Raw genomic sequence first — 22,901 nt, forward strand, 5'->3', positions numbered from 1 at the left:
TACTACTCAATGGCTTTGCACACTATCAAAGTACTGAGTGTTTAAAATTTGTACCAAGTTTTGTTGACTTTGCTGCATCATTTTTAGACATATCACCTTAATTATAAAATTTCATTAAAAATGCAAATCATCAATAAGTGAAATGATACAGCTAAATGTCTCTGCACACTATTACAGCTCTGATATATCAACATTCTACCAAGTATCATGAGATTTGAGTGAGTACTCGACGAGAAATCACAAATGATTCAATTGTCCCAAACATTTACACTGGGAAAATACAAAGATAATATAGGATTCAGATTCAGACAATAAGAGTCTGGATACCAGACACCCAGGTAATTTTGGATTAAGCTTCATGGCATGTACCTCTTAATATCCAAAATAAAGAGAATCTGTGGGGGCCAACTTTGATTGTTTTGTGAAATCAAATGGCATACATCAGGAGGCCATAGGATACTGTACTTAAGCAAAGTTTTTTACAAATTGCCTAAAATGACTGATAAAATTGGTGGTGACAGATGCATGGATGGACACGAATTAAGGTTCAGATTCAGACAATACGAGTCTGAATACCAGACACCAGGGATAATTTTGGATTCAGATTCGGGGGAAGCAGCTCTGATATCAAAAAAAAGGTGAATCCTTGGGGCCAATTTTGATTGCTTTGTGAAAGATATTGTTGTGTATCAAGGGACTATAGGTCACTATACCTATACAAAGTTTTTAAAGCTGCTTCGCAGGTGTCTTAGAAAAGGCTGGTGATGGATGCATGGTTGGATGGATGGGACCTAATCTATCAGTCCCCACCTAACTTAGTCCTGGGCGGGAACTGATAACTCTTCCATTTCAGAAGCCCCACTCCAACTTAATTTTTGTGTTGCTGATGAATATATACATTCCAGTTGGTCCGCTTCTGCCTCCAGGCAAACACAGGGTCGTCCCAACTGCAGAGCTGTGGTGAAAACGCTACCTGCAAACACAAATGAAAATACTGAGTGAACAATGCTGTGAACTGTGTTAAACACACTACACATAGAAAAGTATATTCTCTTTAAATTAAAGAGGATGTTAATCTTTACCTTACATTACATGACTTTTAGTCATTGCTCATATAAGATTTTAATTACAAAGCGTTTCTAGCTTTACAATGTTGCTAGTGAACAATCAGAGCATTTCCTGTGTTAAAAAGATTTTCTATGCAATTTAATCACAGAGAAAAATGTCTCTTTATAAGTGGTTTTTTCAGACCTTTTTTGTTAAAACCCTTCAGAGACATAATACACATACATGGCAAGACAATTATGCTATAACAAGATATATTTCCTTGCAATCAATTTTGAAGCTCTACAAAAAAATTAAACATTACAAAAAACAATATTTAAATAAACTCACATTGGCATAACCAAATGTGAGCTACCGTAAAAACCCGATCAATTCGACCAGAAAAAAATAATTACGATTTCAAAATCGTCGATTTAATAGGAAATTAAAACTGCCGAAATAATTTAGTGGTCGCATTAATTGGAACGACGAGGATGAAATTTTCGCGAGACATGTTTGCCATGTTGAGACTGATTCAAAGCATGGACTGTGAAATGTTGTGAGGTCGACAAATTAGGTAACAAAAAACCTCAAACGCACCTGGGTGTCACATCAAAATCAAAGTGGCCGCGATTACAGACGGAGCGATCTGTGACACTGCCACCGGCCGCTCGACGGACGACGCGTAAGTTGACATCGTGTGCCAGCCCTTGGAAATATATTGTAGCTCCCTGACAGGCAGATGAGATAGTCTAATGGCGTTTGATGCATTGAAAGTTTGTAAAAATAATAAAAAATGACATCACCGATCATAAGAAACGTGGTGTTGAAGATAATATTTTTTAAGAGAAGACTATGACGACCATATTTCTGTAAGTATTATCTAACTTTGGAAAAACAACATCTGAAGATTTACTTCAACCGACACTTTATATTTATTCTACTCTTATTACAAGTCATTGACAATGACATAGTCCCCACTTGTAATAGGAGTATTAGTCTTGAGGGGGCAGGGAAATGAGGTCATTAAGAAGTATCACTAAAGTGTATATCTTCAGATCTATGGACACATAGGTCTATGTCATTGTTCCCAATTTGAAACAAGAGGCTGTCTAAGTTATGGTTCTAAATCGGGAAAAAAGATCAAACCTCTAGCTGTATTGGCCAGCCAAGAAATACATAATAATGAGGTACAAGATGTGACATCTTAAGGTCTATTATCCTATCAAAATTGAAGCGTAAAGAACTTGTGATTACTGAGTTATGCATATATATGCATATTCAAGGTCAAAGGTCATCAAGGTCACGTGACATTTTGAAAAAAACATTGTATTGCTAATTAATCTATATATGCCAAAATTCAGACCTCTAGCTCTATTGGCTTGCCCACAATTATATATGGGCATAATTAACGAGCCAAGGTCACGTGACATTTTGTCAAAAAATTGTATTGCTAAGGTATCCCTATATACCAAAAATCAGACCTCTAGCTCTATTCGCTCACTCAAAATTAGATATGTGCATAATTAATGAGGTACAATATGTGGCGTCATAAGGTGTCCCATCATACGAATATGAAGGGTGTAGCACTTGTGGTTCCTGAGTTATGCACAAATATGTATATTTGAGGTCAAAGGTCATTGACATCACTTGACATTTTGTCAAAAAAATTGTATTGCTAAGTTATCCCTATATACCAAAAATCAGACCTCTAGCTCTATTGGCTCGCTCAAAATTAGATATGCACATAATTAATGAGGTACAATATGTGGCGTCATAAGGTGTCCCATCATACCAAATATGAAGGGTGTAGCATTAGTGATTACTGAGTTATGGACAAATATGTATATTTGAGGTTAAAGGTCACCAAGGTCACGTGACATTTTGTCAAAAAAATTGTATTGCTAAGTTATCCATATATACCAAAAATCTGACCTCTAGCTCTATTGGCTCGCTCAAAATTAGATATGCACATAATTAATGAAGTACAATATGTGGCGTCATAGGGTGTCCCATCATACCATATATGAAAGGTTTACCACTTGTGGTTACTGAGTTGTGGACAAATATGTATATTCGAGGTCAAAGGTCACAAGGTCACATGACATTTTGTCAAAGTGTCTGAGATATCTGCGTGAACGGATGGACTCACGGACTGACATGACCCAATCTATGAGCCCCCTGGACTTTATCTGTGGGGACTAAAAACTGTGTCACTGCATCCTTTTTGCAATATGAATACGATGAGAAACTAAATTTTTAATTATCTTGGGAGCCTATGTACTGCCTTATACATGGGAGTCTATGGACTGCCTTATACATGGGAGTCTTTGGACTTCCTTATACATGGGAGTCTATGGACTGCCTTATACATGGGAGTCTATGGACTGCCTTATACATGGGAGTCTATGGTCTGCCTTATACATGGGAGTCTATGGACTGCCTTATACATGGGAGTCTATGGTCTGCCTTATACATGGGAGTCTATGGTCTGCCTTATACATGGAGTCTATGGTCTGCCTTATACATGAGAGTCTATGGTCTGCCTTATACATGGGAGTCTATGGAGGTGAAAACTAAAAAGTCCTCTAACACGGCCAAATTTGATCGCATTGTGAAACAAATCGACGTGCATCTGTATGAGGTATGGTACTATCCTTGTACCAAGTTTGAACGAAATCACTCCAGGTGTCTCTGAGATATCTGCGTGAACGGACGGACGGACGGACGGACGGACGCACGGACGGACGCACGGACGCACGGACATGACCAAACCTATAAGTCCCCCCGGACGGTGTCCGTGGGGACTAATAAGATTAGTCGAATTTCTGGAAAGTAGGTGTACATTTTCGATGTCTGTGTATCGTCTATACCGAAGTCATATCCGAAACAGTATAATCAGATCGCGACAGCGTAAACCTCTCTCTCTCTCTCTCTCTCTCTCTCTCCGGCATTTCGATATTTTATATTGTCGACATTTATATATAAGTCTGAAGTTTCAGGTCACTGCTCAATGCAAGTAGTTGATGTCAATTTTCCGTATCGGGCATGGTCTATATCGTCACTCAAATCGTTAGTTTTTTCCTGTTATATTCGATATCAGACTCAAAACACAACGTGAACAATGCTGATAAGAAAACCGGAAAAGTTCGTAACTGGTGACATGTCGCGGCCTGGAGAAAGTTTATCACCATCGATGACGGACAATGATACCAACTTCAGAGACTTCGATTTTTTTCATTGCGATCGCTGGTGAGAGCGAGTCGTCCAGTCGAATTTTTTCCCACTGGCTATTTTGCTTTGAATTTTCAATTGCCCTCATGTGCTAAATACAAGACGAGCGTTCTCTGTGAATCAATAAGTCTTTGAATATGAAAAAATCGGACATCTGAACCTCAACTCGCAGCTTGAAAGTTGTTCTCCGAATCAGGACAGGGACATCGGTGAGGCCGGATTTAACGTAGTAGCTATGGAAACCGACGGCTCGTTCGTTGTAAGAAAGCAGGCGATGTACGTCTACGTTATTTTTACTGGTTTTGAGAACTTCTAAAATAACTTGTAATCTGTATATCTTCGCACATCGAGCCGATATTGTATACCTATCACCGTCGAAGTTTATGTCTTTCACTGTAGAGTTCTTTTTATCCAAACACATATCCAGAAGAGTCCACAGAGCAGTCAAATGAAAGGATAATTGCTTCAAACGAATGAAATTGCATGAAAGAATGAAAATCTACAGCACATCCTTGACGTGATTTAAAACAATAGCGCTTGTGAATAGGACTATTCTATTTGAGTAACGGGAATGGAAAGCACAGAACTGTAAAAGTACTGGAAAAACGTGCCGTTTTTCTCGCAATACGACCCTTTATTCTTTATTAATACCTTTCCATAATTGAATTAAACTAGGTTTAGGGCTTATACACACAGTGTACACTGATGTACAGAACTTTAAAAAAGTACTCTGCTGGGAACGAGCAGGGGTTTACACGCTAATGAGCGCTGTAAAACAATGGTCACGTCCATAGGTTCAAGGACGTTCACGGGGAGACACGATGGCAAAGAGTGCAGTGTCGTAAAATTGCTTAGACTAGTTTTAAGAACATACAATATCTGGTCATCGGTGTACCGCTACCTGTGAATCGAAACGACAAGTGTAGGCCGATAGCTTCGAAATTTTATGGGAGAGACACCACGACTGGAGACCGGCAGTAGCACAACAATTAACTATTCCGAATTGTGCGTCCTTGTTTAATACAGACATCTCTGTATGTGATTCTGGTTTCTCAATCGAATCAAAAGTCCGACATTGACAACATTGACATAAAATATGTCCCAAAACTTTGTTTTCTTCAACCAACTGATTCATCTCCTTTGATATCCCCTAAGCTACATGTAAACAGTCCGGAAAGACTAACATCGATGTCTCCCGGGCCCCCATGCATACAGTATGGCCGTACGTGTTCAAATATTTCAGTGTTATACATTTTCTGTCCTTCTCTTTCTTTCTGAGCCAGTGTCATTATTGTGAACACGGCTTATAAATAAATAATATTTCTTCACCTTTTTGCAAAATATCTCGTCAACCGGGCGCATGGGCAACGTCTTTGTACGTTGGTCAAAACATAGACTCTCGAGAGAGTCTATGGTCAAAACTAATGACACTGTAGGTCAGGATATAACATCGGTCAAAGTAAGATTGAATAAGGAAGCCAGACGAAAATGCTTTCATCGATTGACAAATATGAGAAGGAACGAGTCAGTAAATATCGAACCATAAAGGGGAGATCGAGACTGCCATCCCCCATGATTAATCAACTGGGAACAAATATATATTTCGATCGACAGACTTACACAACCAGAGACAGCATTTTATTCAGCTTTAAAATAAGTCACCGCCTTTCCTATAATAACACACCGTTTGCGTTTTGATCTACTTTGCTCTGTCCCCAATCGAAATGGCCGTCCGGGTTTCGCCTGCCGTCGGCGTACTGACTGATACATGGTTATTTCTTCAGCTATCTTTATATCGTTTGGCATAAAATACAGCATCTCTTTTGGTGCACAAGGCAAATCAACGTTTAGAAGGAAAGTCACAGGAGGTTAGGATATTATATAGGTGAAATTAGAATGGAATATTGAAGATGAAAAGACTTTTATTGGTCGACAAAACTTGCCACAAAACAGAGAATTGAGATTGTCAATGATTTATTAATTGGGTACAAAAATATTCGATTGAGTCATTAAAACAGCCAGAAAGAACATTTTCTTCAGCTTGAAAAAATAAGTCGTCGTCTTACTCTTTCCTTGACATTTGCGTTTGAAAATATTAGTCTGTTCCCAGTCGGTAACTTGAAGAACGCACACGGCGCGGCGACGGCGGCTGTATTTACCGACATGTAACATCGATTTTTCCTCAGCAATTTTTTCAGCGTTCGCAAAAGATTTCGCAAACTCGTACTTTTAGTGCACGGGGCACATCTGTCTATGTGTTTTAGGAACAAGCAACATGTGGTTCAGAACAAATTATCTGTCAAATTAGGAAGGGATATTGATTCACACACAGAAAGAGTCTGTAAATTTCAATCGACACGGGATGGTAAGAATTCGGAAAAGACGATGAGAAAGGGAGAAAGTAGGTAAATTTATTCTTACTTTCTTCGATATTAAGGTGAGAAAATAGTTACAAAACCAGAGACCAGAGGGTTGGTACTTCACACACGCTGAAACTTCACGCATGTTTCGAAAGCGCGCAACTGAGATCCAGCTCACTAAATCACTGAGGTTTCCCACTCAGCGAAAATAATCATGTGACCCAATGAAAACCAATCTGAAAGCCGTTTACAAAGCCCTTTGTTGTTCTCATTTCTGCCTTTTTGTCTGACCCGTTGTTCATCGTATTCGTAACGGTGGTTTTCGATGTCTTGAAATATCGTTCATTCACCAAATGAAGGAAGTTTTTGAAGGGTATGTAATTCGGTCGAATTAATAGAGATCGAGAAAGTCCCAATTTTAGTCGGTGGTCGATTTGAAAGGGCCCAATAAAATTATGTTTTGTGAAAAAAATAGGGTGGTCGAATTAATAGGGTGGTCGAATTGATCGGGTTTTTACGGTATAAAATTACCTTGCTTCCTTGTTGCATCTAGTATCCATCTTCCCTCAGCACAGAACATGGTTATGGTTTTCGACAAAAAATCACTTATCTGTTCCACATCTTCCACAATCCACAGATTGTGATGGGGGCATTTCCAAAATTCACTTGGACTGCATTGACCGCAGTCTCAGACCAGTAGCCTACAACCAGACCCTTCACAGACTTCCACAAAGTCTTTGAAGCTGTAAGTTAAGAAAATGAGACACAAACAATCTTAAAAATGTATATGTATCTATATGTATCTGTATTTCTAAGAGTGATATCTGACTTCCAGTTTATATAGATTCAATGGATGGCAAAAGATAGCCAGGAAACCAAACAACAACATGATCTGAAACGAATAAGATACTGCAATTCTTTGTAAGAAACAACAGAATTGACCATGTGAGTGACAGTGAGTGCACTGACCGTGGCAGAAAACTCAATTTGTTTTTGATCATTTCTTTGTCAAACCTGGGCCTTGATTATAAAAGGTGAATCACAGCTGATATCTTATTTAGATAGAAAAGGTTAACATCCTGGAAGAGCTTTTGAAAACTGCACCAGCAGCACTGACAAAGAAATATGTACGACAAGTTTCCATGTGTTATGAACCCATGAATATCAGTCGAATGCTGTTCAGTAACATACATGCAAATTCAGTTGTAGTATACGGACAAAATAATCAAACCTTTGGCAATAGACATATGTAGACCATGTGACCCAAAGCTGTCCATGGGATTCGAAATTAAAGGTTTAATGTACTGAATAGGCAGTGAATAATGAATCCCAGGGTCAGAGAAGAATGGCTCTAATCACCTGCTATACATGTGTCATTTCAGTAGAAACAACCTCATGTGAAAATAACTTCAAATATTATAGTATTTGGTTGATTCTGTATGTAAAATAGATTAAAAGGATAAAAAATCACATAAAATACCAGCACTTACAAGATTTGTTAAACTGCAGGAAATAATAGCCTTCTTCCACCCTGCAACATGTTTGTCCCAGAATCTTCTTCACACTGCTAATGGATTCTACATCACATAGGGCAACAATATTGAAATATGGAATGTTGCAGTCCAGGTTCAGTGACTTTACTTGTTGACTTGTTCAGTGAAACAGTCTTCACTCCAGTCCTGTTAACAGATAACATAGAACATCAGTTTTTTCATTCACATGGTTACACTGAACAACAAATCTGGAGACCAAAAAAGCAGTCAACTATATCTAATCAATCAACAATGCAGGCACTTAAATTGTTTCTTTCTAAAATCATCAGGAAAATTTTTAAACACAAACAAATTAAAGCCCCAGTGCTGCTAACTTTTGATGATAATTTCACCATTTTTATTTTTAATGTGAACCATAATTCCTTGTTCTTCTCCAAAGAATGTTGATATACACAGTATCCAGCTTGTCAACTCAGCCCCTATGGTTGTAAAGTGCATTGTTATTGTTAAAAACTGACTTCTGGTCCGGACTAGAATTCACATGTAATTAATAACCATGCATTTTACACATTCAGATGCTAAGTTGACAAGCTAAATAGTGGGTGTTTCAACATTCTTTGGGGAATAGAATAAGAAGTTGCAATTGATTTATAAAATAAAAATAATGAAAAAAACCATCGAAAGTTAGCAGCACTGGGGCTTTAAGTTTCTCATGCGTACACGTTCATTTCTTGTGGCCATTTCCTCCTACTTGTTCATTTTCAAGTTTTAACAAAGGCCCAAAATATGAAGTTCTAAACAGTCTGGAAACAATGGGCTTGTTTCAGTGATTGGATTGTTGTTTTTCATTGACGTGCTGGCACAAATGTGATCTGTTTGTGACATGAACAGGCTCTTTTTTCAATAAATCTGTGCATGTTATATTGTTAAGTGTAAAGACTATTGAATCTGATCTCAGTATTCTCCAAATCAAACACCTTTCTATACTGTGTGTAGAGATAGAATCCTAAAACATGGACTGAGTGAACCATGTATTTGTGTGCTAGTCACTCTCAAATATGTGTATACCGGTACTGATCAAATTGGGTCACCAAAGCTATTTTGATCATAACCCATACATGTAACCACAGTGTGTAAAACAAAAGAGAGTTTTGTAAGGCAAAGGTGTCAATATACATCATTTCAATGCCACATCGGTTGTATCTCCTGGTTTGGACTTCAGAGGCTATGCAACACACTTGTTTTTGAAAATACCGTCAATGACGCTGTACCTTCTCTAATGTGTGGCCAGGTCAGGTAATTGGTTGTTGGCATGGAGTTGTTGGTAAATAGTTGACAATGTAGGGGCATGAGGTGGGATATGGACCCAAAGAACCCAAAAGATGATTAAATACATCAATCAAAAACATTCTAAGCTACAGTATAAACTGCCTAAAGATAGTTCAATGTGGAAAAAAGTTAAATAATTCAGAAATAAGAATTAACAGTCCAAAATAGTAATGACGCACTTCCCTACTGACCTGAGTGCATGTGAAATACACAACCTGGCATCTGTAACCAAGTGATCATTTTAAGTCACTTTTAACTGTTTTTAATGGATTTTCCAAAGAGTCATGTGGAAATGATGAAAAACGCTTATCTGGTCTTGTGTTTGTATAACCTCATGGCTGATAATTGTCATAGTATTGAAAAAATTGAAAGTGAAGAAATTACTGTTTTTAATAGGCATATTTTCCTTGAAATACATGACCACGTAAAGAATATATGCTAAAAGTGTTTAAGAGTAAATTTCTTTTCAAAAATAATTTGATCTGTGACCAAAGGATTTTTATTCTTTGAGTTTACAAATTCAAACATTGCAATTTGTTCAATCATCTTGTGCAGTGCAAAATTTATAAAATGACTGAAAAACAAAAAAAAAATTGGCAGAATTACAGTCTTTGTGATGTAAAATTATGGGTTGACATTACGATAATGTTAATCTGTTCGAAGTACTACTATACTATAATTTATAAAAAAAAGTTCACGGTAACATATATTGTCAGCAATGTAGTGTTAATTTTGACTTTACATCAAAATATGCCTTTGCTGGATACCAAATATACAGGGCGAAATATTAAAATCAGCCATGTTCAGCAAAATCCACACAACAGCATTGATCCTTTTCTAATTTGATTTGATTTGCTTATGTTATCCTTGTATGACAGTCAGTACAATATGGAACTTGAACACAACACAGTGAATAAGTATGCTGTAAATGAAATGGTGTGGCTGCATCCACATGCAGCAATAGGAGTGCCTTTGTCTCTCACCCCTCATTTCCAACCTGTCCCATCCCTGAAAAAATAGTTTGGTCTTATATTTATGATGTTAATAATTTCTGTATTTGTTAAAATGTGCGCATCTCAAAAACTTTTGATCATAAACATTTTCATTGTTTTTTATAGCTGACCAGTCAGTTAACCTGCTTATTTTGAATATTTGCGCATTTCTTCTCAGTATTTGACATTTTCAGAATACCTTCTTATTCAGTTTGTCATTTTCTAAAAGTTTAAATGCTCCATTGTGTGGTCATAGACTTTAAAAACGGTCTATGGTGTGGTCAAGCTTTCCACAAGCATCAAATGTGGTACTTCATATAGGAAGTCTGCCTCTAGAGGGCGGGCATCATGAACAGTGTTTGTTGGTTAATTCCTCCACATAAACTTCTCATTGTACTGTAAACATTAAACATGGCCGACGTCCGATTTCCCTGTCTAAAATTTTCACTCATTTTCGTTCATATGACTCTGAAACTCCAGGAAACGATTGGGAAGAAAGGGTTATCTTGAAATATTGAGGTACTCGCCGATATTTTGCAAAATTAAATGAGAAAAAATGCAAGGAAAATGCCGACAGGCTTACACAATGACCGTTTTCAGACTCAGAGGCATACGATCATCTCTGCAGATTATGCAACAGGCCCATATCACGTGAGGCCATAAGGGGATATCCACGCAACTCAGTACCAAACACTAGTGCTTACAGAGTGAGCAAACACAAAGTGAGTACCCTACCCTAACTTCAGCTCAGTAGTCTGTAATAGATTGTAGTCAACTAAGAAACCTTGGAGAAAGGCTTAACACTGTGGCTATACCACTAAGTCCCTTTGATTTTTGTTACAGCTCAAAATCGTTCTCCCACACCTCAACCTGAGCCATGAACACCCCCACCAGTTTATGATATGACCCACAATGGCATGACGTCAACGGATCTTGACAGACGGAAGTCTTGACAGACGGAAGTAATTGACAGCAGCATACTGGTTTTCAACTCTAATACCTTCTCTGTCTATTAAATAGACACGAGAAGGTAAAAAATCACACCACTAAGCTTGGTGAAAATTATTTCTATTGGCTAACCCGTTTCCAAAAACATGATGAGATCAGCTTAGTCAGTAATTTTTTTTTAAGCTTTGAACACAAAATGAAGAGAGCATCACTTGGACCACATTTTACCACTATCGCTTGTGTTACCTGCTAAATTACTTTATATGCCACATATATAGACACTCACCTCAGGAATACTTATAAGGCTGAGTTCGGCACCGTTGAATTCTGGACAGGTGTCCCTTATTGTTTCCAATGTTAGGGAAGTGATATTTACATCAAGCACACATCCTCTTGTGTTGTTTTCTGCTGTGAAAATGTTCAGTGTGGTTGATTCTAATGGAAGTTCACCTGAGTCCAACATGTCTCGAATCTTTTTACACTCTTGCTTAAGCTCTAGTGGCGTTCCTCTGCTGAACTTAAGATCTTTAAACCTGCATAGGTATTCCCTGTCTGCATAAGATGGTAACTTCTCTTCTAAGACATTCCAAGGCATTCCCAATTCCTTCACGAAGCTTTCCTGAACAACTCTCATTTTCCGCACCTCCTTGGCCTCACTGTTCATTTTTTGCAAACTGTTGTCACCATCAAGGACCTCCTGAAGATATTCACAGATGGAGTCTTCATTTAAATGGACCAGGTTGCTGAACAAATACACTGGGATGTCTGGCTTTGCCATCAAATTTTTCTTTGTCACTTTTTGACCAGCCAGTACTCCTCTCTCCTTGTTTTCAAAGATTTCATCGAGTTTCACTGCGACAGTCTCAGGTTGCTTCGCTAGATGTAAAATTGTATCCATATCAGTATCATTCTGCAACAGATCAACAGAAATATTATTACAAAGAGAGTTCTCCTAAAACTGCCATCTCACAACAAACCCTGCCTTGTGTATCTTACATCAAGAGCAAGTGAGCCAGTATGGACCAATGCAACCTTTAAGTACAGTACCCACAACAATACAACCTTGCAAAACTAAGGGTTGGCACAACTCCTGCCACAACCTCTATCAAAACACTTGTGTGGCAGTATGTAAATTGATGAAATCATATTCAGGAAAGTTTACTCTCATAAATATATGATCTTCAGGATTTTTAATGGGGTACATTTTTGAAAACTATTGTGAAAATGTTATACTTGTCTTTGTGGGCAACCAGGCTAAATGGTCAAGTTTTGGTAAAATAAGACATTTTGAAACACAAAGTCCTTCCACAGGGACTGTGATTGTTTGCAGTACTTGATAAATTCCAAGGAATAAACATATGTATTTAGTGTGGTGTATGTTTTTTCTTGAAATGAGGAAAAGATAGAGTGTTACAATTTAGGGCTCTAATGTAGCTTTTGAACTCCAACAAGTTTTGCATCATTAATCATCCGCAGGTGATGATTTATTTCGTAAATAGATAGTTCTAAGTACTGGTTACACAGTAAACTGCCTGTCAAGTTTGTTTACAACAAGGACAGTTTCAGCGAAATTTCGTCCGAAATCAACCTTCTTTTCCATGGCCGCAAATCTTCCATTTATCCTGCTGACTGGAATATATGACGACTGTGAATCTAGTTCAAATACATTTCTGCAGCAAACTTCCAGCCATTTTGCACCAAAATGATTCCTATTTGGATGGGGCTGGTACCAAGACACACATGCCAATATGTGAGGAAGATGGATACTTTTGTTGTTGTCGTCAATTACTTTGATTACATGTCGCAAAAAGTATCTTATCACACCTGGTCGTTCATCAGAAGATGACATATCTATACTGCCCCCGATATGAGTATGCCACCTCGCGAGTATGTAGCAGCATCTTTGATTAAACTGTTTTGAAAGTGTTCCCTCAAACAATAAACCACACGTTTCTATGCTTTGAATTTGAAGATAAGCTTTTGGTACGTGTATTGCTCGAAAACGTGATCCGTACAGACTCTGATACATATCTGTTAAATCCTTGTGATCATCAGCATCCAGCATTTTTGATTTTAAAGGTGGTAGCAAGTTTATCATACCTGTATCAGACCACAGACTTTTTCTGGGATCACATGTTGTTGCACCGATCATAAGAAGCAACTTTTCTCCAGTATCTAGCGTCTCATGATTTTGCCTACCACGTGCTGTGAGAAACTCTACCGGAGAGGTTGGCATGCAATCGTGAAAGAAATCGTCGAAAGCTGGAAATGTATTTGCGCCCGTACTGCTGTGACATAGAAATTCTTCCATCAGCTGCGTTGGAAGATTACGATTATTGGTGTGACAATTGCCTAATATACCATTATATCTTTCAAAACTGAAACACCAAAATGCGTAAACTGGACCGTAATGTCTCACACAGTCAGCTAAGTGTAAGTGCATGTGAATATTTGGAGTGCAAGAATATTTTCCGTATAGAGTTTCAAACCGTTTGCAAAACTCCATCAATAAATTATCGGCTCTATCGATATCGTCATGTTTTACACATTTGCAGCAAAGAATTCTGCTCGCCTCAACGAACATCAACCAGCAATCCATGTGTACCTTTGGTAAAATGTCATGCAAAGCTACGGAGGAATAGACAACAACCCATATGAGCCATTGTTCGGCCGTTAAATCTGAAAAGCCACACTCAACTTTTCGTGGTATTTTCCCAATGTCAGGCGGGACAATCATCTCATCTATTATCTTCTGTATATTTACTAGATGTTCATCGTTTAAGAGATTGAATTTCCGCCATATTTTGTAGCAATGTTTTGCTGTGCCCAAACATATGTTATGCATTGGGTCTACCACTAAAAAGTCGACTGCGTTGTAATAGGGTAAATTATATAAAACAGACCACTTAGCCCCGAACTCTTTTTCTAGACGTGTTCGTTCTGATTCAGAGATAGCGAATGTTGTTTTTCTGGCACACTCTCTGTGGAAAGAATCAGTTCGTAATGGCTCTCGATCAAATCCAGAATAATCTAATCCTTCTCCAAATTGCCCGCTTTTAAATTCTTTCAGGCATTTAGAACACCCTTTTTTCGCCGAATGTCCTAAAAAGCCCCCTATCTTCCTTGCAGCGGGAATATCACAGGCTACACAAATTAATGCCGCTCTGATGAATTGATATGACCCTCTAATCCTTAACCATTGCCCTTTCCAAAGGTCAAGAAGTTCGTTTACAATAGGTTCAATGACAAAATTAAGGTCATGACGTGGTTCCCCATCCATCAACCCGAGTAAAAGAACGTTTTCGCGTTTGTATCGCTCCTGTCTCGGTAAATTTGCCATAACGCAATATATAGCTCCGACACTTTTAGGAGAATATTTGTGAGGTCTAAACCAGTCTACGTTCAGTATTAGACCGTAGTTACCCTGCTCGGAAAAAAATGACCGTCGACGTCCATAATTATCCGTGAAATTCTTCCACACCTTTCCATCGTAAATGTCTGCTAAATACTCATTTGGTATGGCACGAGAACGCCATTTTTCACACAAACTCGTTACTGAATCGACACTCAATAGTTTCACTATGGCCCTAGTGACACTAAAGTAGCTGTAAACTTTCCGTGGATACCAGAACGTGTTCCCATTTTTCGCGCGAACTTGTTTCATCAGCGTTGCTCCACACGGTTGACGCCCTCTTCTCTGACAGTGATTGGGCCATGGGACAAAATCACAGATTGTAGAGACCACTTGTCTTTCGAATACAATTTTCCACAAGCAGGGCACATCGCGTACACTATATACTCCTGTTTCTTGCCTAATACTTTTGATAGAGAATGAAGAGAGTCTGGAAATTCAATCGAAAAAGTCTTCAGCTTCGTGTTGTTTGTCAAGTGCCCCAGTACCGCAATCAGAGATTTCAGGAACTTGAGCACGCTCACGACAGCTATGTCCGTGATATTAAATACGACTTTCCAAGTCATTACAAACAAGGCACAACACTTAAAGAAATTTGACATATCACAATCACGCAACTGTTCTGCCGATGCGGAAGTTGTTGATTTATCAAGGTCGTTACCATTTTCATTCCAAACTTCAACGTCGCTATCACTGATACCACCATTCTCATCGTCCACGTCGTCAACTTCTCTATCAAAATACATGAGGTCGGCGTCATCGAGAGTTGAGAGAAAACTCTGCCATTCTCTTTCAGTATAACGGGGAGCAATACGTTCTTGTTGCATGTTCGTGTCTACATGACAATTCTCTCGTTTCCACTTTTTCGACCGAACATCAAAGTATCTCGACTTGTGGTAGATAAAAGTCGAGTACGGCACAAAGTTTAGGCAATGACCACACCATCTTGAATTCCGAACTCTTCGACGACTTTTTCTGTGGTGAAGAGGAGTTGTCTTATTTATGGAAGACATGGTTTCTATCAGATGAGAAGAGCAGTGCAAAATGGGTGACTGACTGACACGAAACTGAACAATTATAAATCCTGGAATGTGACGTATATAGACATGGCCACTCAATTTTAATATTCAAAAGAAGAAATCTAAACACATACCCCACCACAAGTCGGCTATGTTATTGTAGATGTTTAATATTACTCTATTTATAATGACCTAACCGTAACTTATACACGATTGGCATTGATAAAGTAATCTTTAAAAGTAAACGCCATGTTCATGAACAACTCGGATTCATGACAGGTTTAAGATTGCTTAAAAAATGCCCGCCAAATTCTCCTGAAATAGAAAGGTTCCCCCAGGTAAGTGAAAAAAACCAACTCGAATTACTTTACAGAGAGTATAGCGTGACGGGAAAACTGTAGAGCAGACTGCCATACTAAATAAGCTCAATACTCAAACTTAGGTGCTCCAATTTCTTCAGAATTTGCGCGCCAAACCCATAGAAAATCACGCAGACAAAAAGTTCTCTTATTTTTTCGTCTGAGAAATCTATCACTAGATATGGCGCAACAACAACATCAAAACTCACTATTGAGTACCCTTTTGCGCCAAATATCACTTGATGTCAAAGCGAATAGAGAGGTAAGTTCAGCTACGTTACTAGATTTATGTAATGTGAACGTGAAGAAGATTGTACACAGCGTTTTGCAGGCATATTCATAGAATTACTGGAGGATCGATGGAGAACAGTTACAATGAGCAAGCAAAAACAAAATGAATATAAAAAAACATGGAACGATATAATACGAACTGTCCCCATTCTCAGTTAACACACGTTGAACTAGAATTTTCTTAATTTCATTTAAATGTTTTGTTGTTTTTCATTTAGGATTTTGCTTGAATGTTACTGCAGGTCTTCTCTGAAAATGTAGTGTCACACCTTCTGATTCTAAGATCTCTGTGATAAATTGAAGTAGAGTACACACAGCATGTATTGTGCTGAATAGGGGGCAGGTCATTTTGGCAGTCAAGAAACTAAAAATTACAATCAGTATGAACACGATTGGAACTAAATTGGGATAATTGGATGGTGAAGTAATGCCGATTTAATCTACAAATGTAATCTCATCTGCTTTTCTTTTTACATTGCACACTTGTTTTTATGAGTAATTTGTAATATTGCAACATTCAGCTATAGGGCACCTAACACTTTTGAGAAATTTGAAAAATATGAAAATCCAATTATGCCAAATTGGTTCCAATCGTGTTTATGATAAAACATGGCTAACTTGTCTTGAATGCTGCGATTGTTACATCATAACATTTCTTTGAAAACAGGGTAAAATAGCTCAAACAGTGTCACAAAGAGTAGAAGTTAAAATGTGCGGTAGTAATAGAGATTTGAATACTGTCACTGCGTTTTGTCTCAACAAATGCTGCCTCTATTACTATATGGAATATTTACAAAGTGTCATTAAATGTTACTATATCGGTCAATGACATTTGTTATGTAAGATCCATCTCACATTCGCTTTTCCAGGCCATCACTTCGTTGACCGATGTAGTGAAACGAATGGAAGTAACGTTGTCGTCGATCAACTCAAGAGAACAGTCTCTGGAAAACACAGGAGAACGGACGGTTCTTGGAAAAATACCCCGGGAAGTTTTGGTATGAATATATTGCCATCACAACTCTGATAGAAGCTTACCAGCGTTCGTTTATTATTGCATTGACTATATTCCTTTTCCCCATTTACCTACTCTTCAATGGCATCGATCCATCCATCTATCCACCTGGAAATTCTCTCAAGGGATAGGACAACATGTTACACGTTTATCAGATGGCATTCCATTACATGTATGAGTAAAATGGCTATGTAATTTTTCACAGGAATCCACAAGAAACGTTTTTGAAGAGATTCAGTTCGACTTTGATGAACGGTAAGCATACAATAGTTCGTTTGACACTTTTTACATTATGCACCCGTGTTTTTTAGACTGTCTGCCCTTGTGTGTTTGCATATGTTTCGTTATTCCGACAAAGACACCCTCCAGCGACTAGCTTGGAGCTTGTACACGGGCAACATGAACACCTAAAATTGAGTCAGTCACCCATCGCACTCACATTTGGTCGAAAACCAACAAGTGAAAGCTACTATTGAAAGCACAATCAGTAATTTCATGACATTTTTCCTCACCGAAGGGTCGACGGTGACAGAAATTGAAGGAACATAATGCTTGCGACTGATGAGGTTCTATCTTCGTGTCAAGCAAGGGGAATAAATTGCGACAGAAGGACAGCTCTGCGTAAGTAGGACTGGCATTTCATTATTTCATACATAACATCATTAATTGTGACATTCTTAACCAATAGTGCAGAAAATATCAATCGAGAACATATAACTATGAGTACTGAATATAATCAACATATAATTCAAGGCATACATTTGTGTAAACAATTTCTCTAAATTTATTGCAGGAGCTGTTAAGAGTCATTTTCGATCCAAAAAGAAAACAAAAGATGGGCTAAGCAAGAAAACTATAAAGAGACAGCGAGTGTATTCGAGAAAGGACAGGGTAAGTTGCTAGGCCACTGATCTTTGAAATCGCAACAAGGTCATTGAACGCGAGAGACCCTGTTCAAGCAACGAGGGACAAGAGCCTCCTTCGTGAAGCAAAACACGCCATGCTACCGTCGGCCGTATCCTCTTTGCTATGTCCATCCCGGCATTTCTGATGGCGTACTCATTTATCTTTCCACAGGAGTATTAGCTATTACATACATTGTCGACAACCCTTCCGTCTTCAAAACTCGAAATCTGAAACCGAATTTGTTGTCATCATCAATAAAAAATTGTTTGACAGACTTCGCTAGATTTAAACATTTAAGCTTAGATGTCGTTGCTGGCGACGGCAATTCTTGGCATAGCTCTTCACTTCTGGGTCTATCATTGACGTTTACAATGCCAATGTGATGGTAATAACAAGATACCATCAGCTTGCATGCTCACGGTAAAATTCAGTAGATTTCCGATCGGATTCGAACCACAACGCACGGCAGGCATGGCACCGTCAACCTTGATAAGACATCGCACTCAAAACCGATCGCCCCCCCCCCCCCTCAAAAGAGTGGTTTAATAACGGAGACAAGCTGTTATAATTTTTCAGACTGCGATCCCTCCAAACACGCTGTAGAATTCATGAAGCACTCGCCACTCATTTACTCAATATAGCACATCGCACGCAAACTTTATCAGCAATGAATATATCTCCTAACTGGGCGAAAGACAGCTCCGGGGACAATTCTGTGCACCGGCAGATCTATCAAGCCAGGGTAGAACATTCGGTAGATTTTCGATCGTACTTGAACCCACGCAGCAAGGTACCTATATAGTCGTCGCCAAGTGATGACATCGCAGTCAAAACACACAAGTCGATTTTGGCAAGTTGAGACCAAGGAACTGGCGTACTTTTGGGATGTAATATTACCTTAAATCGTGAAAGTTATTGTTTTGTTTTTCATTCTGTACAAGATTTGCCAAGGTTATCTTTCTTTTCGTTTACAGAAATTACAACGAAGGAAGAAGATGATGACGGACGACGAAAGAAAAGAATATGCGTCGGTGATGACAATACAATACGTTAGCTCGGACGATGACGATGAAGCTGCACCAGGAGGAGGGGTTTCGGAAAAACTGTACAGGAAAAAATTACCTTGGCGATCTGAAAATTTATCAAAGTTGTTCAAAAATCTTGATGATCGTTACCAAGACAAAACAGCAGGGCACAACATCCTGCGAAAAGAAATTATTTTCAAGGGTATTTCCGACACCCCACCTCCAGAAAACGCCCCTGATTTGGCTATTCAGGAAGCAGATGCATCATCTGAGAATGACTCGGGAGACGTCATCGACGAGACAAGGCAAGCCGACCAAGACACCCTAAAAGAAAACGGAAATGATGTCATCGGTCATAATGAAAGTCTGCCTGACGACATTTATCTTCAATATGACGAGACTCCAAAAAGTCGCGTTAATATTCGTCGGACGCCATTTGGGGTAAGAGTCAGAGGTGGTTGTAATTCGACAGGGTCGAGATCACAAAAATCAAGAACTGCTAGAAAAAGTTGTCTCCAATGGAAGTCCTGTCACAAATGCAAAATTCTGTGTAATCTTAGCCTGCAACTTATTAAACTAAGCATGCAGTTATGTATTTAGCAGTTAGGTCCTTATTTTGTATCACATAAAATATGGCTGTTCCATACAGGCAAAAGTAGCTGCAGTCAGTATGCATACTGTAATGCATGCATATATATTTACGCATGCATGCATATTATATATAAAATAAGAAATATGATTTTCATTCAGAACCTGAAATATCTATTCACTTGACCTTTTCTCCTCTATATTTCTGTCGCATATACTCAGAAAAAATTCATGAAAAAAATCACTAGTATCTTACTACAGGTCATTTAGTCATCACTTTATGCGAGTGCTCAGGCTCTAGATTCTTTGATGGTCAAGTGCCCAATGAAGGAGAGTAGCACTTGATTCCGTTCCTGAGCTGCCGCTAATTGAATAAAAATGATACACGTGTTGGCGGTTTAGCGATAATGATGGCCTTCTAGTAATTCATTTTAAATATGAAACTGTAGGTGGCGCAAGTCAGTAGAATGGTTATACGACATTTCATTGCAGGTACCTGTAAAATAGAAAGTCGTGAATGGTTTGTACACAGAGGTCGCTGTTCAAGCCAAATGAAACAACAATTACTCTTGAGCAACACTTTATTTGTGATGTAAGTTTTGCATTATCCTTTTAACAGTTTGTATTGTGTGAGAGCTGTGACATATATGTACATAATGATATGAAGGAAGTAAGCGCCTTGTTATTGACATGATAATGAGGCTACCGAAGTTTCGAAAATGTAAAGTTGGACGATAATATAAAAGTTACAGGACCAAGTTAAAAATATATGTGTGTTTCCGGTAACCAAACGTACGTGTACTCTTCTTAAAACCCTCCGACCCTAAACTCTTTTTGGGATTTTCAAAAATCTCGCATGACTCTGCGAAATGTTGCTGTTTTGTGATAGCCACAAAATAAAAAATCAAAAAAATAAAACAAAATAAAAATTCCCGACCGACCTACCACATTTCCTTAGCGTATGTTAGCGAAAACACACAATATATTTTTTAAAAGTTGAGATAGACCTGGATACGATAAACAAATGGAATTCTATATATAGAGAAGAGAAATTAATTTAGCAAATGTGAGAATATTTTATTTTACCGTATTTACCTCTCGCCGATAATGATGTCATTACAATGAATTAGCTTTAGACTTGGAGTGTGTTATACAACTTTGTTGTTTCTAATTATCACCCTACAAAAATCGATGTAATACCTCTTTTGTTAGCAATAAATAATTTAAATATCGTTGAATTCATTGTGTCTCCTGTCTTTATGTCGGGGAATATTGTGCATGATAAGCAAATAACATTCATACATATTCGCACCATCGATACCTCCGAGCGTATTCAGTAGTATTCATACAAACATATTGTTATTCACATTCTCATGGTATTCTATACATATTTCACATGGAAATTCTTTACGTATGCGTCCACGTATTCATCTTTGAATTCTAGGGTCATATCGTGGTTCAACTTCTTCTACATATCAAAGATATTCTGACGCATGTCCATAAAAGCCGTATTTCTCGCATATGCTTGAATATCCTGATATGCTACTGAATATTATCTTCAAATTCAACGGTCTTCAAATTTGAATATGCAGATTTTGGTGCAGTGACTTACCTAAGTTTCTGTTGACACCAGTTAGTGTTTGACAAGCCTGCAGCTACTGTTCCCAGGCCCTGGGACGGCTAACCAACCAGATCAACACAAACCAACCCATGGTAAAATAGTAAAGTAAACAAAATTGTGTCACAGATCATGAGTTTGGTTCTATTACCCTCTCACCGTCCCCTCTAAAGATGCCCAAATTAACGCAATTCAACTATAGACAGTAGAGCTAGGGAGCCCACTCTACTGTTTATGATAACAATCGCGGTTTAGTAGTTGTTAGAACATCTATCATGTGATAAAGATTTCAGGAGCCATCGAAGTCGTGGCCATTTCATAGCTTGTTTCGTTTGTCGGACCACGAGGATGTTCACTTTCCTGTCTCAAGGCTGAAATTTATGCATGTGCGTGAATGGACAAACGTATTCACTTTTTTGCCAAATTGGGCGTTAAAAACCCAGCGTACTCAGTTTGTACTGACCTAATATTACTGTTGAACGCTACATGATTGTATCTCAAAATACGATTGAAATTCAAAATCGTCGAAGTAAATAAGAAAATAACGCCACCGATATAAAATAGAGAGGTCAATCACGAAATTTTACAAGAGACATCTTTAATATGTGCATGGCGGTAAAAAGAGACTGCTTCAAAGGATGGTCACCCATTAATTAGAGTATTATTTTGAGGTCCCGACATCGACAAATTCGTCATCAGGTATTTCTATGCCGTAAATCACAAATTAAAACATATTGAATATGGGAATCATGTAAAAAATCAACAAGGTCGCAGTTACAAGCTACCTGTGAAAGGTCGCGATCGACTACTATCGATGGAGGAAGCGTGTTGCCCTTGAACAGAAATAATTATATTACTTTTGTGAAAGGCATGTAAAAAATTAAGAGAAAATAGCTTCAGGTCATAAGGACCTGCACCAAGCCAAAGCTTCAGGTCCTTACAGAAAACTGCCGGTCCTCAATAAATGCAGTTGTTAACGACCATTAAAGTCAACTTCTCCACCAATACTATGCTTTTGAATGTTGTAATATTTAATTTTTCATATCCTTTTATCAATAGAGTCAGTAAGTATTCACTCCAAAGGACTATTGTTCACATAGATTGCAGAATAGTGTAAATGAATGATCATGAAATATTCATCTACATGATCAGGAATCTGAAAAGATCACAGCCCTCATCTTCCTCAAGGTCATGCGCACACATTTATCAATGTTTTCCATCACGGGGGGGGGGGAGACAACGGGACTAACAGGAGAATTTGACATTTT

The 22,901-nt window shown here is 38.3% G+C and overlaps 2 protein-coding genes across 2 annotated transcripts; one reads left to right on the top strand and one right to left on the bottom strand.

The window, feature by feature from the left end:
• Window positions 1-496: 496 nt before the first annotated feature.
• LOC139127570 (uncharacterized) lies at window positions 497-12,307 on the bottom strand. Its single transcript, XM_070693476.1, has 4 exons — window positions 11,687-12,307; window positions 8,129-8,317; window positions 7,170-7,381; window positions 497-973 (listed from the first exon to the last, which is right to left on the bottom strand). The coding sequence occupies exons 1-2, from the start codon at window positions 12,296-12,298 to the stop codon at window positions 8,276-8,278; spliced, it is 654 nt and encodes a 217-aa protein (XP_070549577.1). The 5' UTR covers window positions 12,299-12,307; the 3' UTR covers window positions 497-973; window positions 7,170-7,381; window positions 8,129-8,275.
• A 4,989-nt stretch (window positions 12,308-17,296) lies between these two features.
• LOC139127598 (uncharacterized) lies at window positions 17,297-21,281 on the top strand. The gene is made up of 5 exons (XM_070693510.1): window positions 17,297-17,479; window positions 17,702-17,751; window positions 18,014-18,117; window positions 18,290-18,387; window positions 19,377-21,281. Exons 3-5 carry the CDS (start codon window positions 18,045-18,047, stop codon window positions 20,025-20,027), a joined length of 822 nt encoding a protein of 273 aa, XP_070549611.1. The 5' UTR covers window positions 17,297-17,479; window positions 17,702-17,751; window positions 18,014-18,044; the 3' UTR covers window positions 20,028-21,281.
• The last annotated feature ends 1,620 nt before the right edge of the window (window positions 21,282-22,901 follow it).

This window comes from Ptychodera flava, unplaced genomic scaffold, assembly GCF_041260155.1.
Source record: "Ptychodera flava strain L36383 unplaced genomic scaffold, AS_Pfla_20210202 Scaffold_33__1_contigs__length_2856901_pilon, whole genome shotgun sequence".
NCBI lineage: Eukaryota > Metazoa > Hemichordata > Enteropneusta > Ptychoderidae > Ptychodera > Ptychodera flava.

Coding starts and splice junctions, on each gene's coding strand:
- LOC139127570 (XM_070693476.1), bottom strand. CDS start 12,298: ATGGATACAATTTTACATCTAGCGAAGCAACCTGAGACTGTCGCAGTG. Junction 8,318..11,686: donor GCCTTATAAGTATTCCTGAG/GTGAGTGTCTAT, acceptor ATCTGTTAACAG/GACTGGAGTGAAGACTGTTT.
- LOC139127598 (XM_070693510.1), top strand. CDS start 18,045: ATGCTTGCGACTGATGAGGTTCTATCTTCGTGTCAAGCAAGGGGAATA. Junction 18,118..18,289: donor CGACAGAAGGACAGCTCTGC/GTAAGTAGGACT, acceptor AATTTATTGCAG/GAGCTGTTAAGAGTCATTTT. Junction 18,388..19,376: donor TGTATTCGAGAAAGGACAGG/GTAAGTTGCTAG, acceptor TTTCGTTTACAG/AAATTACAACGAAGGAAGAA.